Source organism: Corvus kubaryi, unplaced genomic scaffold (assembly GCF_017639235.1).
Source record: "Corvus kubaryi isolate FWS band 111438036 unplaced genomic scaffold, C.kubaryi_AGA036_p1.0 37385, whole genome shotgun sequence".
NCBI classification, from domain to species: Eukaryota; Metazoa; Chordata; class Aves; order Passeriformes; family Corvidae; genus Corvus; species Corvus kubaryi.
In genome coordinates this window covers 14,910,893-14,930,570 of record NW_024581127.1, presented here as the reverse complement: position 1 = coordinate 14,930,570, position 19,678 = coordinate 14,910,893, and the positions used below count along the sequence as shown (strand labels likewise).

Here is a 19,678-nt window from a genome sequence, read left to right as displayed (position 1 = left end):
ATACTCTAATCATGTTCACCAAATATTTCCTTCTGTTCAATTGTTCATTTTGGAATCAGTCATTAAAATCAAAGAAAAAAACAGTTAAACATCAAAGAAAATAATCATATTGGCTTTTGTTTAAAAGAACATGCATGTTATAATGGGAAAAAAAATCTGATCATTTGAAAAACAAATCCACAATTTTTATACTGGTGTCTGAACTAACATAATCCTTTCCATTTCTTCCATTGATATCAGAAGTATCTGCAACAGGTGTAACGATTTCCAAATCTGATAAACAGGTTTTATTCTCACAGTTTACTGTTTAATAGCTTCATATCCCACCTGAGCCTGACTTGACTTGTTCTCTTTTTTGTTATTTTTTCAAATGGCCCTCTAACATTCTCATCCAAATCATGCCATGCTAAAAAAATCTAGTTCAGAAACTGGGAGCTGGTGTCCCTTAAAAGATTAAAACATCATGAAAACCAGAGAATATTTACCAAACATACAGGCCCAAATGGAGATCGAGATGTTTATATGCATTCAGTACTGTACCTCAGTACTCATTCAATACTATTCCTCAGTATGTACACCTGACAGGTTACTTTAACTTCCTTTAAAAGGCATTGCTAAAGAAATAGCAATAAAAAATAAAAACCTATAAACAACTAAGTTAGAAGTGCTTGAGGAAAAACGCTGAGAATGCATAGTGTTTGTGTGTAAGGAAACACTTAGCTTAGAACCAAAGAGATCCTGATCTATGAGAAGGACTATACCTGTAGGAAAAAAAAGCACCTCTGGGTCGCAGAGGGAACAAGCATGAGGAGAATACAGCAAACAAATGATACTGGATAGAGGACAGTATGTTTCTTCCACCTAGAGATGAACCCAGGTGCAGTAAAGATGCTCAGGTATTATGGACAGCTGAATATCCACATGAGCCTTTATATTTGGGTTATTTGAGTCAAGATAAATACAGCTTTTTTTAAATAAAATGTTTTCAGTCACCATTTATCATGGTCATCAGCTTCAACTGAGAGTCACATTAACATGCTTGTAAGAGTAGGTGCATAATTTTTAAGACTCTGGTTTCTGGTACCTCACTTCAGGTGGAAGTGATGCCTACCACTTGAGAGTGAAGCTGTGTACAGTCAGAAAAGGATATGCTATAGCCTGGCCAGTAACATGACAATGCTCCATGAGCATAATGCAAAAATCAGCATTTTATATAGCTTAATCAGTAAGTATATGGTTTATTCAAGAAGCCCTTAAACACACAGCTTTGGTAAGGTGCATTATTTCATAAACAAGGTGAATAATCCAATATAGTTGCCTGTAGAATTATTTTAAGTCCTAATGAATGAAAGGCCATTTTTTTTCCTCAAGTTATTCTATTTAATGACTACAAGTTCTCAAAACAGTGCTTTGAATCCTATCAACTCCCATGGCATTACCTTTAAAAAAAGATGCAAAGAAAAACTGGTGAAATGTGAGAGAGCAACTGCAACACTAAAGTACAGGTCTTCAGAATTCTGTGTCATAACCAGCATTTGAATGGGGCTGGCTAGCAGAATGACACCACAATCAGTTTCAGGGTGCATGTTTCAAGCATCCTTGTTTGCCAGCTATTGAGGCTGAGTGCCAGCTCCAGTAATGGTCTGTGCTGTGCATACTGCTGACCTGTTTGCTTGCTCTCTGCCAGCCTCAGGCCAGGGCAGCTGGCACTTTCTCAAACAGCGCTGAAGGGCCCAAGCATGTCAGAAGCTGTCCTCAGCCTGAAGCCCCACCATACGTCCTTCCTAGACCTAATTTTATTTTTTTCCCACCTTTTGGGACTGGAAGGGAAAGCTACAGGTAGGTATGTGTATATGAACTGGGACATGAGAAAACACCAAGCCCCAGGGTCACAGATGGGTTTCTAGCAATGTGTTATTTAGCAGAAGAGATGCCAACCAGAGACTGTATTTCTCTTCATAATTCACAGATACACTTAGAGGCAGAAAAAAAAGACACCAAACTGCAGATAAAATTCTCGAGAAACAAAGGACAAACTTTGTGTGAAGAACAGCATCTTTCTAGCCAGAGTCTACATGGGTAAAGCATCACAGCTGAGAATATCACTGAAAATCCTAACCAGATCATTTTATACATAGTGTTACCACTAAGAGAAAGAGAATTTCTAAATACATCCAGTGCAAAAGGAATATACATTAGGGATTCCATTTTTGTTTAGGTTCTATGCTATGTAACAGCATTTCAGCTTTAAGGCTGGGTTTTTAATACCTTTCACCAGTCTCTAACCAAAATGCAGTTTCAACCCTGACAATCCCGCACATTTTGAAATATCACTTGCTTGTTTCTAGTAAATGCCAGCAAATCCTGATGGCAACAGTTACAAAAACCAGGATTAACTATTCACCATGTGCAATCACTTTCCCTGGAAAGATATTAGTTAATAAGCTTAATTTACTTTCACTGACAAGACTTGACAATTAATTAGTCTAAATAACTACACTGGAAACACTCCCAATGACTACCCTGTAGTGTCAGCTCTGCTGAATTTCTTCCTCATTGACAATACTGAACAATACAACTGCTTCCAATTTACATTGATTAGAAGTGTACTTTTAACAGATTTGCTGAATGCTGCCTGCCACATCTGCTAAGAACAGTAACATTTGATCTGGACTTGATTTTTAAAAAAAAATTTAACTAGAGGTTTGCAACTGAAGTTAATTTGTTGTTACACTAATCAAGCTGCAAGTCATGTATTCAGAATGCAAAACCCCTACTGTTCCAAGTGCTTTTCTTGGTAACCAACAACAGCTCCTTCCAGAACAGTGCAGTTGCAAAGTGCCCCAAAAGGTTCTTGTTGAAACTTAAAATGTTAATATCACTGCAGATCAGAAATGTTCCACAAAAGTTCTTTAAATAACTTCATCCTTATAAACAAACATGACCTCCTTGAACTTTTATAAAGCAAGATATGTCAATGAAAATCAATGAAAAGTCCTTCTGTTAAAGCTGTTAAATCAGCCCACATTACTGTTCATAATATGCTATACAACATTGACATACCTACTCCTCAAACACTAAGACGCACAGTAAATCAAACTTCTGAAAGTGCCACTCACTGCTCACCTAATGTACTACCAAAACCAGCTAACTATAAATTATTTTAAAAATCTGATTTAGCATTATGTTCTTTGATGCATTTTCTAGGCAATAGCAGAGAAGTAGACAATGCTGAAGCAATCCAGCACACTCCTTAGACTGACTTTCACACGTGAGGCACACAACCAGCTCTGCAGAACCCAAGAGAACGACTGCTGTGCTCTGCTTTCGCACAGCCCCTATCACTGGCGAATCTCAACAGTTCAAACAGGTTTTAACACGCGCGGGATCCAGAACTGGCACAATGCTGAGGCGGCTGAAACTCTCCTGTCCCGTACACTGAATGCATCTGTTCAGACATTCAACCCCAGTTCTTCTCTGTTTTGAAGAGTACCCCAAATTTTCATCTGGCAGTTAAATACAATTACTGACATAACTAATAGTCACAACCAAATGCTACAAAATGAGTTTCATGTGTTTTCAACCTGTTTCTGCTTCTGACCCAAGAAATGAGCATCCCCCTCAACTGCCCATGTGAAATGCAATCCACACCCAATCTAAATTGACATTACTCTTGATCTACTGTGACTAGCCAAGAAAACAGGCTGCCAAAATCAAGACCTAAGTGTCAATTTATTGGAAAACTTCTTATATTTATGATCTAATGCTCACAGTTTGTGGATATCTGGCTCTTTGTTACCTGCCAGTAGGATCTGCTTGCCTCTTACTAGGACAATTGCACTCAATGACATGACAGTTACATCTCGTGACTCTCAAAAAGCTCATAAATCTACTGTGGTTTCTAGTTCTTAGCAGATTACTCCACTGGACATACCCTGCAAAGATGTTTTAATCACAAAAGTAGCAAAAACAGGCAGTTCACCTGATCCCCCATTATACACTTTTAATCCTCTCTTTGGTGAGCAGCAAATCCTAAAATCTCCATCATCACAGTAGTACCTTGTTGGTAAAGGCCATGTCAGCAGAACCTAATTCCCTTGCTAAATAACTTCTTACTGTGTAAGAAGGCAGATCTCCATCTACCACCCTGCTTGCGGATCAACATGAATTGCTGTCATCCTTGTCAGTTCATGGGGATACCATTAAATGCACACAGTATTTACAAGATGACCCCTAAAGCAGACATGAGCAGGTGCACATCCTGAAATTGTGTAAGGAGTCTAACAACGAATTCTATCAATAAGAATACAATTGTATGGAATACCAGGTACATGGCTTCTATTAAGAGAGGGATGTTCACCTTGTAAGGGGACACATGACGAAAGAAAATGGAAGTAAAGCTATATAAAAATACAAACACCTTCACAATAGCAAAAGTTTGAGCAAAAGCTTATACAGTAGTAATGAGGGAGTTAGAATCCTCAGGTTTTGTAATGTTATTATTGAAGCTAGAAAATAAAAGAGAAACTAAATTGTGTGTACAAAGCAACCATTTCACAACTACACAGGGACAAAATCAAAATAAAACTACGGAAGCGAGATAAGAAAACAAAATGCTTTTGTTCAAGTTGGTGGCAAAGTGTATTTCTCAAAATCTTTGCATAATAGTTAGAAAAAAGGCAGTTATAACCTTTTGTGCCCATCTACTCTAAATGTAGCAGATTCTAAGGATACAGTAAATGTTTACAGTTAAATCTGTGTTATAATATTAAGAGCAGCTATGCTATATAAATGTTCTTAAGAGTTCATAAAAAGAGCCTACAGAAAATACACATATTTATTTCATGTGAAGAGCACTGCATCTAAATTTCTGAAGTGATCTTTCAGAACTATAAGTGCACATATTAACAAAATAACTATGTCAGGTCTATAATTCACAGCTTTCACAAGTAAAACAAGTGACAGATCTCTGGGCAGTTGAGGTGCCCAGCATATGATACATGTGACTGCCTTTAACTCCAGAGCAAATTTTAAACTTTTTCCAGCTTTTGTCAATTATGATTAACACTTCAGTAAAAACACTAAAGAAATGAAATTACAATGCCAACACAAATCAAATCTCCTGTTACCAAAAATCCTTCTTCACCAGAAAGATGAAGCTTGACAGAGATTAGCACACTGAATATATTTAAGCTAAAATTTATTTCTTAAGGCAGTCTGCAGAGAATAGCTCAAAAGAAAGAATTTCTGCAAAGATTCCATCTATTTAGTATCTCAAAGACTGTTTTTTGTTTACCAATAATTACCGAGATCTAATTGCAAGTTTCTATTCAGGATTTTTTGTTCTGATAGACTAAAAATTCAAGAACGACCAATTAAATGTTCTGTACTCTCTAATAATTCAAGTGCAGACCATGAGGTCCTAGACAATAATTTACCCAGCAGGCCCTCAACCTCTTTATAAAAGGTTAATTCACACACTCAAACTTAACATGACTAGCTATTAGTCAACTCTCTACTGGTGCTACCTTGAAGGCAGCAAACCAGCAGCTATTGCTCTAGTCTCCAAATAATGAAGAGGGGACTCACTATCAAGAAAACAGACCTCTTGAAAGTAGACGACAGGACCAAGAAGCTGAATAGAAAGGAATCAGGGATAATAATGTCATTCTTATTTATAACCTTATTCTACTAGAGCTCAGAGTCTCAAAATCTCACAGGTAGAGACAGTAAGTGAAAAACTCCCTACAGACCTGATAAAGAAAAACAAAAACAAGAGTCTGGAACACTTGTTTAGAGAAGACAGGTTAAGAACAGCAATAAAATAACACACATAACTAGACTGATACCTAGCTGAAAATATACAGAGGACACTTCACTATCAATCAGATACCAGAAAAATAAAAGGAAGGCTATTAAGAATCTATATTCTGTAATGTTAATTTAGCATTTGTCAGAAGTACAATGAAGTGGTATTTTATACGTGATAGAGGGTTATAACACTGAAGTGTCTCACACCAGATTACCTCATCTGTTAACACAGACATTGTAGCCAAAAGATAAAAGAAAATCAGCTAATTCCTCTCAAGATTTCTGTTTGGCAATAAACATTCTTGTCATTCACTCTAGGCTTTTAACCATATTCTGCTAATTCTCAGTTGGTTTTAGACATCCTCCTGAAAGCTCTGAAAGCTGCTTTACAATCTGGCATGCAACACTACATAAAGCAGTTGTAAAATATTGACATTAACATTGTATTTTGCATCTTGTTACGCTTGACAAAAACAAAAGACCAGATGGCTTGTACTTTCCAATAAAAACAGATTAGCTATGCAATTTAAAAGATGTCCAAGACTTAGTTACTAGTGAGTCTGAGCACATTTCTTTTATATGAAGAAAGTGTATCAACTGAAATTAAAAGAGACATCAATCTAATAGGTAAACAAAACAGCAATTTATGGCTATTTATGGTTATTTATTGGAATTCACTGGGCTGATGTTGCTGAAATTTTATCTGTTAAAACATCCTGCCAATATCAAATCAACTAGTTTTTAAAAAATTAATATTACTACAGTATTTTATACACTGTATATAACAGTAATTTTGAGATTATTGTACTGAAACTAGAAAAGAAACCTATTCTACTGATTTATGTCAGAAATAAAGTTGAGATTTTCACTGCTAACTCAAAACATACTACCTAAGGGATTCCATAACAGTTCATAAAATGTCTTTGTTTTTAAAAGGTATGGTCTGTGGTATGTATTTTCTACGAAGAAATAGAAGAACATATGTAGCATCAGATGTGTGTACTTTAAGAAACTGTGGAATGTGAAATCCACAAATCCAAATAAAGCAGGTGGTATAATTTGGGAGGGAGGACTGAATTTAAGTTTAATGACATTACCAGGTTATCCTACCAGACTAATTCTCACTCACTGCATGACTTCAATGAAGCTCTCAGTCCTCATGCTGATTTCGATTTAGTTGAAGTGCTATTTGATGCGTTTCATCTGGAGTTTTATTCACTTCAAACTACACTTCATTTACCCAGGCTGCTGCTGTACTCATTTGTTTTTCTACTTTATTACTCACAAATTGGTGTTGCTTAGTTTAGATAAATTGTTGGAATAAATTCATTTTATAAAGTTTTTTATTTAATTAATAAATAAATAAGTCATAGAAAGAGATCACATCACAGGAAAAGAGTGAGAAAACTATCAAAGCACACTAGACCACAGTATTACAATAAGTGTTGGTCTAACAATATCTCCTAATAAATGCCAATAGATGGTTTGCTGTTCTAAGGCAGGACCATTCCCTTGCCTCCACTCCCCAAAACTACAGGTCTTTCCAGTGGGGCATGCATGGTAGTACAATGCATTTTTAAAAGAAAGAGACAAAGAATAAAAAGAGGCAAATTGCATGAGAGAATCCAAGAATGCACAAGACAGAGAATGCAAGGGCAAGACCAGGAACACGAGACAGAGTGTGAGGGCAGGTGTGAAACAGTGCACGAGGAAAAGCACAAGAAACCAAGTGTGAGCGAGCAAGAGACAGAGCACAGCGAGCACGAGCACGCGCAGAAGAGCAAAAACACACTCATGAGAAAGCAGCAGCACTTGAATACCATTAACTTGTCAGATGACAGATGTCTTTAAAAATTAATCTCTAAAATAATTTTTTTGATTTTGCACAACTATGCCTGGGGTTTACAATATAGTAAAGAAGTCTAAGTTTGCCATTCAACACTAATTTATTCTTACAGTTCGCTAACCAGGATTACTAACCAGAGCTTAGTGTTAAATGTCAGATAATGAAAGGAAAGGTTGTCAATTGTAAAGTCCTGAAGTACTCTGATTAGTGCTGATTATAGGGTATCCTGGAAACATTTATTTTTTATGTTACAACACAATGTTACAACACAACAGCAATTAATTTGAAGTCGTTAATACTTTTGTAAACTATTGATAGAAAATATGACAAAGTCAGTTAGGCTGCTACCACCTGGTGGTGTGCTGATAATGTTAAAACCCATTTACATTTAACATGGTATCACAGCTTGTGAGAGAAAAATTAGTATATTCTTTACATGACACTAAGAATAATCATAGATGTAGACTTTTTTTGTATAATCCATTAAGGTTTCACAAACAAATCTATCTTAAAATTAGCTATACAACACAACGTTTGAAGCCAAAGTATTTAACCAGCAATTGCTTTTTTATTAATTTGTCACTTTATGTAAAATTATTTTGCATGGATTTAGTCATAAAGTAATGTTACAGACAGCTACTGCTCAAAATGAGGGATAAAGAAAACTAATACCTTGTCCCAAGTATTGCCAAAATGCATTTTCCTGAAAATAGTTTTTATAAATGTAACCTATTAATATAAACTATTACACACTGACATTTATGATCACAAGATTTGAACTGTAGAGATAAATTTAAACACTGAATTTCCATGGCATTTAAGGCTAAAAAAAATTATATAGCACATTTCATAATAAAGTACAGAACTGTTTTCAGAAGAAAAATATTTCTATTTAACATCTGAACTACTACAAACAGTTTAAATATCTCATCACAATGTTGAAACACTTCCAACTGTAATAAGAAACAAAGGAAAGTGCAGTAGAAACGCTGTGGGTTTGGGATATTTGGGGGGTTTACCCCCAGTTTGTTGTTTTTTATTTGGTTGAGTTTAAAAAAGAAAAAGCTGACCTATTCAGTTAAAAAAAATCAAGCTTGCCATCAGTATGTAACTTCAGCTTTTGTATCAGCTCAAGAAAGAATGGTAACTGGTTCCAGAAACCTACAAGGTCTAGAAGAAAGCCATTTACCACAGGGCTTCTGTATCACAGAATATGCAGAGTTGGAAGGGACCCACAAGGGTCATTGACCTTAAGTGACTGGCCCATACAGGGACTGAACCAGTGACCTTGGCATTATTACCACCATGCTCCAGTTCTCTCAGCCAAACTGTAGTGTTTATTGACAGCTATCCTTACAAAGAAATCCATGAATGATAACAGATATAACAGCAGAATATGATAGAGGAGACAGAGAAGTTTACAGATATATATGAAGCTTGGCATTTTTAAATCACTCATAAAAAATGCAAATGTAATTGTGCACATGACTTAAACACACTGTACAGGCTTAATGCTCACCAATATTTGTGGAACTTGATCAGCTTGCCATAAACAGCAGTACTGAATGAGGGGATAACCGGAACAGGGATGCAGTATAGTCCTTTACTGTCCAAAGAAGTCAGTGCTGCTTGAAAACCAAATATCTGGAACAAATTCAATTGGTCAAATGGTATACTATCACATGATTAGATTACTTTCAAGATATTTTATAACATAATATATGTATTTATAAATATACTCAGTAAATATTAAATAAATTGTGTATTATTTTTAGATAATTCATTTTCCCCAAACATAAATACAGCTACAAAAAAATCTACCTCAAATAATGCCCTAGAAATGCATGTAAAAATATTTTCTTTGCTCAAAAAGTGTTAACTACGGTCTGATGAATTTTAAAAAATGCTGAATTAAAATTTTTCAATTCAAATACTTCAGTCTATATCCTTTAAACTTGCAGATTACATGCTGCTTTTCATATAAAGTAAAATCACTTTGAGTAATTATAACAACACTGGTACAAAAGAGTGGTATTTAAGGAAATCAGAAGGTTCCCTTCAAAGCTTTTTTTCATAGTAAGAGCCTGCCTAAAGAACGATTCACCACAAAAATTCTTTATGATATTTCCCTGTTCAATATGGCAAACAAACTGATGTAGAGTTGCCTTTTAACATGCTCTACCACCCTTCACAAGAACAGGACACTTCAGCCACTATTAAAGCTAGCAAATAAACCCTTTAAAACTCAAAGCTGATGTCCAACTTTTGCTACTAAAAAGTTTTCTGAAGAGAAAAAAAATCCTCTCAAACTGAAAAACATACAGATAGCTTGCAGTACTGCAATTCCTATCACTTAAAATGTGACAGAAGGTAAACATGTCACCCAGAATACTGAAAGCTTGCCATGCAATTCTGGAACACAGTTTCTTGTATGTAGATAATAAAGATTTAAATAATTAAATTCTTACTAAAAATATCAGCATGGAAGTGAAGAGATAACTGGGAAATTGAGAAAAATTAACAGTAGTAGTAGTAAATATTTATGTTTTAGTAGCACCCAAAATGTTTCAAACTGCCTAAACACATCCAAAAAGGCTAGAAAGGCCTGCTTTAAAACTCCTCCTCAGAGCAGATGCCAACTGAACCATCTCAAAATAGTTTTCCATACCATAGGCTTCCCTCAGCCTCACAATAAGAGATCCTCTCATATAATGCATCTTTAATTGAGAACATTCAGAGATCTGTCCTCTTATAATGAAAAACAATTAAGTTCTTTGTTAGCAGTTTTTGATTGCATATCTTCACTATGGCGGTTTTGCTCTATCAATACTACTAGTGATGGCTTCTCCGCTAACATCCCATCAAGTTTGTAAGTGTGTTTTACAGCAATATACGGATCATAAGAGCATTCTATCAGATGAGGAAAAAGGTTTCTTTCTGAATTATTTTAATTCAGTCTTGTCACAAGAACCTTGGGGCTTCAGTCTGCAGTTTCCTCACATGAAGCTCTCTGTGCGTATTACAAAACACTTGGCTCAAGTCAGAAGCAGCAATCCCAAACAACAACATTCTGTGAAATGTGTTTACTCTATGGCCTTTTAGATTAGCTGAAAACATTCTTACAGGAAACCTGCTAACACTTAGGATTAACTATATGTACACAATCTTTTTTCAGCACACTGCAGTAAGAAACACATCTCAGGCCCTCATTTACCTTCAGATAGCAGTGTGAGTAACAGTAGTGAAGCAGGTTGTCGGATGGCTGGCCAAGGCTGCTGACCACGTGCACCAGTTGTTCAGCATACATCGGCACTGAGTGCTCCAGGTTAACCTTATCCACCAAAATTCGGATGGAAGGTAAAGGCCGCAGGGGCTGGAAACTTGCAGCATTTAGCAGTCCACTTAAGTTCTAGGGCAGGGGGGAAAAATCATGTAATAATTATATTACAGATGTATTACAGATGTATTATTTATCATATCTGTATGTTCTTACTCAAACATGCAAGCGAATCTACATCTAATAAAGTATTTACAGATACCATGGCATTATACTATGAATCCTCAAATCTTCTCAAAATATTTTCTTTGAAGTTTAAAATAATCAACTTTTTATCCAGAATTGTCTTGGGTGCAGGTGTCCAGGTGCTGGTAGTCAGGGGTAGCCTCTGTGAGGGGACACCAGGGGCTGTCCAGGCCAGGTTCAGCCCGTTCCAGCCAGTGCTGCAGGAGCCCCTCCACAAGGCACAGCTGAGCTCCTCAGCCAAACTGGGGCCACCTCTGTGCAGACAGATTTTAGAATGGGCAAAAATGTCACACAGGCTGCAAAGACTTGGAGAAGAAGTGAGAAGCAGCGATATGAAAAGCAAGGGCAGAGAAGGAGGGGAGGCAGTGGTGCTCCAGGCACCAGAGCAGAGAGTCTCTTGCAGCCCATGAAAGAGACAACACAAAAGCAGACATCCACACTGCAGCCCACGGAGGCCCCCATGCTGGAGTAGGTGGATATGCCCTGAAGGGTACTGCACCCTTGAGGAGAGCTCATGCTGGAGCAGATTCTCCCTCAAGGACTGAAGCCTGGAGGAAGGACTTGCAGTAAGGCAGAACAGTGCAAGAATGAGGGAGTGCCAGAGATCAGCTTTACAGTCTGACCCCCATCTTCTATTCTCCATCCCCCTCTGTTGTGGGATGGGAGGTAGAAGAGTCAGGGAATAACGGAGTGAAATTGAGTCTGAAGGAAGAAGAGGGATAGGGGATATATATTATTTGGATTCTTAGCAATAAGTTAAATTATTTGCACCAAGACAAGTTTGTTCTGCTCATACTAGTAATTGGTAAATGATCTCCCCCTCCACCTGACCAGTCCCATTCTTCTCCCCCATTCTGCTGAGGAAGGGGAGTGAGAATAGCTGGTAATCATCTGCCAGCTGGCCGATGCCAAGTCAAAATATTTCATCCTATAAAATATTTGTTTACCTTTTTATCACTCCAAAGCACTATCACCATAATAATCTCATGCTGATCTAGCCTTTACACTGTCATCTGTTATGTATTCACAGTTATGCCAGGTATCTCAGCAAAAGAAGATGCCTTTCCATAGAAAATAAATACCACAATTTTAGACATCCAAGTCTATTTTTATGGCATCCATTAAAATGGAGTACTGCATCCAGCACAGGTTGGACATGGGCATACCAGAATAAGTTTGTTGGAAACAAAGTGGTTATGGGGTTAGAGCACATGAGCTCTGTCTCAGGAGAAACAGAGACAACTAAAGTCATTTAGCCTGGAGAAGGCCAGAGAAGGATCCTACTGCTATCTACTGCGACATACTGGGAGGGTACAGAGAAGAGAGAGACAGAAGAGGTGCTAATTCAGTGCTTGACAGAGCAACCCCTGGAACATCCTGCTCTTGCTTTGACCAGGACACTGAACTCCTGCAGAACACCTCCAAACATCTCTTCCAATCCAAATTACACTACAAATCTAAAAATTTTATTAAATATGCATCAAAATAGGACAATAAGTTGATGTATGTACAATTTTCAATCTAAAATTCAAAATCATTATTTTAAATAAGGTTGGCTTCATTCAAGAAATGTAAATTGAGACTCCAAGTAATGAGTACACCAACCAAAAAGTTCACTGGAATTCAACTTCTTTGCCTCAAACCTACAACAAACATGGGACTGTTCTCCCATTATAAAGATACCATCTGCCCATGCCCATAAGGTGAAAAGCACCACCACCCATTGCACTACTCAGTGCAATGTATTAGAAAGTGCTAAAAAGGAAAAAGCCTTTCTGAGCAACCTGTTCCAGTGCTTCACCACCCTCTGAATAATGGATTTCTTCTTAACATCTAAACTAAGTCTGATCTCCTTTAGTTTAAAACCATTGTCCCTTTTTCTGTCATTATCTACCTGTACAAAATTCCCTCTCCCTCCTTTTTAGAAGCCCCCTTCAGGTACTGAAAGGCCACAGTGAGGTCTCCTCGAAGCATTTTCTTCTTCAGGATGAGCTATCACAGCTCTCTCAGCCTATTAGATGAAATACTGGACAAAAATTCCTAGAAATTTAACTCAAGACTTGATGGGGCTTTCTCTTCTTCCCACTCCTTCCTTATGCATAAAACACTTTCCAGCCTTCGGCATGAGAGAAACCTACTGCAAGTCTTCACTACAAGCCACAGATTTATCCCTACAGTACCTCAGCTTTGTGCATTGAAGAAGGTGGCCTATAAGAACAAAACCAGTATAGGATTCTTCAGCTGGCATTATTCTACGCATATCCAAAAGATAAAACTAACATAGGCTGTTAGGAAATTTCTGTTTCTCTGAGCTAGTCATTCAGCAGTTAAATGCCCAAGTCCTGCTGACATCCTGTCTGGAACTAGCACAGAGCTGGCTGTTAACATCTATGCAGTCTCTGTCAAGCCTATGTATTAAAAGATTTCACACTTTACCAAGCTTGCAAAGACCTCCACAACAGGTTCTCTTCTGATCAAAAGATCTGATCAACTGCTTTTTCATTTGCTTGATGCTTTAAAATCTTTTTTATTCATAAGTATTTTTCCTATCCTTACACAAGACCTTCACTTTCCAAGTCTAACTAGTCAGACAGCACTCCTTTTAGGTATCTGAATTTAAGGCTCACGGGCACCAAACTACTCCAGAACTCAGTGATACCTCCAGCACATGAAATAATAGGCCAGTAAGAAAATGCATATATATATATATATATAGAATAGCACATACTGATATAAGGAACTGAATTATTATCTGTGCATACATACCTTCTCACCCATGATTATGGGCAGCAAGTGGTCTAGTAAATTGAATTCTGCCACAGGGATTATAATTGTACACTTAAGAACAGTGAACGTTGTAAGTCTAGTGGGAATGTATTCTTCCAGTGATGCTATTTCTTCTGAGCTTGGCATAGTTCTATTTCCATCCATAATATCTACAATAAATCAAGATTACATATGTTTCACTAAAATATATAAAGTTGATGTTTTAGAAATGCCTAGAGACTAGCAAAAAGTGCAAAGCTCCCCCCACCCCTTCATAGTTAATAATGTTATTCCACACTGGTTTTACCTAAGGCTAAATGCAATACTAACTGGATTTTCTCTACCTGAAATCTGTATTGCTCTCAGAAACCCATCTTAACAGTTTACCATAACTTGTTTCCATGCATTTTCATCCTGTATGACTATTATTGTGAACTAATAAACACCAATAGGAATACTTTCTTCTCTAAGACTCCAAAATTAAGCTAGAGTAGACAATGAAATAAGCCATTCTTACTCAACATGAGGCTTATGACTAAAACAAAGGGCTTTCAAAGTGTCTGAAATTATCTCAAAAGTATATCCAACACTGATGGGGATATTGTTGCTAATTTTATCTTTATTTTACATTTTGCTCTTTGGACTCATAAAATCCCCAAGAAGTTTGGAGTTTTAACTATTTGAAAGCTGCACCTTCAAGAGCACTAAACGGAGTCTGGTTTAATTAGTATATTTGTGTATATGCAATAGGAGCAAACCTGGCTTAGTTTTGCTGTATGGTTCATACTCGTGTTCCAGAGCACAAACTATCATTTTCATTATCCGGTGTACTGCGCTGCTATCCAGTCGAAGATTGAGTGGACCCACAATGAGGCTTTTTGTCGACATCTCCGGAACATTTCCCAAATCTTCACTCTTTACTGAAGAAAGGTCTTGCTGATTCCCAGAAACTACAAGAAGTTTTATAAAAAGTTACACAAAACAATTGGACATAAGAACATTTTTTATCAGCTACTTCTGTTTCAAATTCTGTGATCAAAGACTTATAAACATACAGAAAAATATAACAATGCAAATATAACACATGAATATACAATGACTGGTTTAACAGGTTTCAACAAAATTATTCCTGGTAAATGCAGAGCAAACAGGACAAATTTCTGCCTTGCTTCCAAGCACAGTACAACTTAGGAACTCTTCCATGAACTTCCTGTTTCTCAAATTTGGGACTCTTTGGAGGTGTCTATACTTCTGTGGCAACTTAACCCCACATGTCAGTGACAGCCTTGGTGTTCAAAACTTTCTACAGCTTGTCACCAAGATACCCATCCCTAATAATCAAGGAAAAGGTGTGGTGCAAAGACACATGACAGATCTGGGCCCTTGAAAGGTGAGCTGCCTTGACAAGGTTAGAAGAACCAGACTGCCAACTAAGATAAACCTTTCCTTCCATTCACATTTACCCCCATTCACTGATGTACAGGCAGCAAGAAAGATAATTTCTTATATCATTATGTCTCAGACTGGTTTTTTTTAAGAGCCAACGGAGATAAACGAGTAGTTTAGTAAAGTAGGGTAATAAGGTAGACCAAAATCACACATTCACTGTATACAGGCTACTCATCAGCTACCAAACAGCACGACTATTTCTCTAAACATACTTCATGGAAATTCTTCAGTTAAATCATGCAGATTTCAGAAGCTCAAGTTTTCCTGTCACATATGACTTGTAAAAATATACCCCCATCCCTCTAACATACTTAGTTTGCAGAACTTCACTCTGATTTTTTTTCCTAATAGATCACTTTGAAAGTGTCTTCATTGCTTTGACACAAGCACTAAACATTAAATGTCTTGCTGACCATTACATAAATGAACAGTCTGACAAAATAAACATCAAGATTAAACGGATTCTGAGACTACAGAAGGGCAATGGAGCTGGTGAAGGGCCTGGAGCACAACACTTATGAGGAGCAACTGAGGGTGCTGGGGTTGTTTAGCCTGGAGCAAAGGAGCTCAGGGAAGACATTATTGCTCACCACATCTACCTGGAAGCAGGGGCAGGAGGTCAGTCTCTTCTCCCGTGTAAGAAGTTACAAGATGGGAGGCCTCAAGTTGTACCAGGGGCAGTTTCGATTGGATATTGGGAAAAATGTCTTTACTGAAATTGGCTACGGGCATTGGCACAAGCTGTCAAGGGAAGCATTGTAACCACCATCCCTGGAAGTGTACAAAAAATATAAGAATGTGGCACCTGGGGACACAGTTTAGTGGTGAACATGGCAGTGCTGGATTAACGGTTGGACTCAATGACTTAAGAGAGTTCTTTTCAACCTTAATAATTCTATGATTTCTGGTTGCCCAAGAGGAATCCAGTCATTTACCCTTTTGTCTCTCTCCTTTACTGAACTCTTTTCACTGCACTCATTCTAAACAGTCTTTATATTGAGGGAAGTTGAACTTGGGGGAAAAGGAAGCAAGGATAGGGGTTTATTTCCCTTATGTTTAAATCAAACTCCATAAAACATTGTTGCTTCTAAGCACTGGTGAGGAAAAAGGTCCTCAAATAAACTGAGACTATGCCAAATTTGATGCACAGCTGGCCTAATGCTCTGCAGGTCTTTAGAGGCTTATACACTCAGCAGAAGAATTAACTTTATCCTTAAAAGCTCAACAGAAGTTGATGGTGAGAGCATTTATAGCCTCTGCTTCCCTTGGTTTGTCATTTTTCTGAGAAGAAAAAGAACAATAAAAGAAAGATAAAAGGACAGAAGGACACTACCTTATAAAACCTATTGAAATCTTCAGTTGGAACTGAGTTACAACCTTTTGAATAAATCCTGAAAAAGATTTTTTTAAGACCCAGCTTACAGACTTGTGCATTTATTTTATAGGCAGTTAACATACATACTTTTATCCTTCCAATTCTACATGGTATTCACTTCAGATGAACACTACCAAAAGGTGTAAAAAACTGTAACATCACATAAAAAATAATAAGTCCAAAAATAATAAATCCAGAAGTAGTAACAGCCTACCTTTTTAAAGAAGAAAAACCACACTTGCCTGTATATATTGTATGTATGTGAACAGGATATCTAAGTTTCAGAATTTATACAAACCAATTTCTGGAACAGCTCCATATAATTCCAACTAAGTGCAAAGAGAATGGGACACAAAATCTATTGGTTCTACAGAAGTAGGTGATCACAGGTGACTTGAAACTTCATGGATGCATAAAGACAGCCAATTTTCAACCACTGAGTTTTCAAGCTCTCTGGAAATCACATGTCTACTTCTAACCGACAAAAAATATCAAAATGAGTGCTGCATCATAAACTTGCCAGCAAAGCAGAGAGGTACACATTACAAACAAAAGGTAACTTCAACAGCATGCCCTGCTAGGTCTGTAGGTCATGCAAATCAGTGGTCAGGGAACTGACAGGCTACGTAATGTTTCGGGTAAATTGTTCTGCACTGAAATACGAAGCAAAAAACCAGAAAAATAAAGGAAGGGGAAGACAGACAGAATTTCAAAATAAGACTACTGTGCATAACTATCTTGCTTTCATTCAAAATACTGAAATTGATTAATGCACTTCTGTAAGTGACAGATGAAAATTCCTAAGGGTTAATGTTATCCAGGAGGCACTTGTGGTTTAATCAGTAATCCTATGCTTCAGGAAAGGTTAAAGGTGCAAAGAATGTGTCAAACCAAAATTGCCTTGGCAGATAAAAATCTTACAATCACAGTAACTGCCTCCTATGACTTAAGTTGGGTTAGGTTTTTTGCGGTATGTGGTGTGCACTAATTGTAACTAAAAACAGTTATACCAAAATAAATAGTAAAATGCAAACTTTCATATAAACAACACATTAAAAATACAGCAGATATATACTGTTTTCAAAATCTTAACATATTTATACCTTCATCTTAAATAAGTATTTTACACCTATTCATTTATATTCTATTTAACAACTATGCATTTAGCCCACAATATGGAAAAATTAGCTAGAAAATTACTAGCAGAAAGCATCACATTTGCTTTTCTGAGGAATAAAACTATTTGAAAACTTAAGATTTTAAGTTCTTGGCTCTAGAGAAACAACAACCATTTAAACTATTCAAAAATTAATTATTCCGTTCTTTTACGCAGCCAGGTTGCTGAAACTAAAGAAGTAATACTGAAAAAAAAGACTTGATAGGAAACCAAGATACATTTTGTGAGGTGTTTTCCTAGTGTCTGATGGAGCAAATAGAAGCCAAGGCTCTGAGAAAGCATTCTGGAAGAAAAAAAAGGAGAAGCTAAGGAGGGAAAAATGTAGCCAAAAAATATGAGTAGCCTGGCACTGAGTAAAAGAAAAAAGTCCTTCCAAGTTCAGTAATTTCTGAAAAGGGTTAATTAAAAGTCAGGAAGAGATATGATCATAACATTCCTTATGCATTCAGAGAAACAAGACAAAATACTCCACAAAAACAATTTTTCTTCATATTGCACATAGTCTGTGCATATTTTAATTTCTATACTAAGGTTCAAAGAGGAGATAAGGCTTACCTGAGGTTTTCAACTTCTCTACATAGGAGTTCAATGTGCAATTAAACATTATATCATTATTAATACTAGAAGATGTCTGCAGTAGACATCTTCTTAATTGTACATTTTCAGAGCTTCACTCCACACTCATGGTACAGAGGAAAGCCTCAGTCAGGAAAGAACTGTTAAATTTCCTGGTGTATGCCTCTACTGCTGAAGGCAACAGCATCATTTACTTATTTTTCTGAGTTTTTTACAATCCATCCTCTCAGGAAACTGGAAGGTTCTTTCCTACTACTCTTAGCCTTAATGTCCACCAAGTCAAGAAAACACAACTGAACATCAGGAGTTGTGATTTCTCTTACACAGAAATAGAAACACAAAAAACCAAAATCCAGATGAATTGGACTACGAAGCAAGGACTGTGGACTATGAAGATAAATTCAGTCACAAAATAGCAAGAAGTTCCCAACAGATATCCAGAGAAATAGTATTCACAATAATAAATACAGATAGGGAAGAAGGTATTATTAATTTGACAATAAAACTGCAGAGCAGCAGCTGTAGATGACAGCCTTCTGAGGAGTGAGGGGGAAATTATATCACAATTAATGCTAAGAATATGTTTAAAAATATAAACATACTACTTGCTGATAGATTAACTCCTTTGTCCCAGCTTTTGTGACACTGCAAAACTAGATATACTTACTGCATTAAAATCACTTCTCAGACTTAGAAAAGAATTGATAGGAATCTCAAAAATTATTTAGAATTGGCCAGTATCTATGTGCACATGGTTTAGGCTAATATTTGCTCATCACATTGTTTAGATACATCTATTTAAAGATAATTCTTCACACTATCTTGCATCCTTGAGTTTTTCTTCATAGAAGAAAAGCAATAGTCCTTTTCATCTTCTGTGCCAAGTATATAATCAATCTCATTCTTCAACCAGCTTCTTAAAAGATATTTTTTTACATGCAAAGTCAGTAACTTTAAAAAAAAAAAAGACATTATACTTCATGAACACTACAAAAGAATTACTTTCAGTTTAGCAACTGGCTATAAAAAATATCATTATGATTACTTACGCAGGAAAAGAAAAATAAAAAAGGAAGAATACCAACAATCAACAGCTAACCTAAACAACCAACCTGTGAAAGACATCAATGAAGATGAAGCATTTTAATGATGATC

The 19,678-nt window shown here is 36.7% G+C and overlaps 1 protein-coding gene across 7 annotated transcripts in view; it reads right to left on the bottom strand.

Annotated features, from left to right (window-relative positions):
* VPS13B (vacuolar protein sorting 13 homolog B) overlaps positions 1–19,678 on the bottom strand; it is a 437,572-nt gene that overhangs the window by 349,041 nt on the left and 68,853 nt on the right. For all 7 annotated transcript variants that reach the window (XM_042036377.1, XM_042036379.1, XM_042036375.1 and 4 more), the window contains exons 13-16: positions 14,705–14,896; positions 13,947–14,116; positions 10,872–11,066; positions 9,177–9,301 (exon numbers count right to left, since the gene is read on the bottom strand). In XM_042036377.1, coding sequence (XP_041892311.1) covers positions 9,177–9,301; positions 10,872–11,066; positions 13,947–14,116; positions 14,705–14,896 — 682 coding nt within the window. The remainder of the gene's footprint in view (positions 1–9,176; positions 9,302–10,871; positions 11,067–13,946; positions 14,117–14,704; positions 14,897–19,678) is intronic.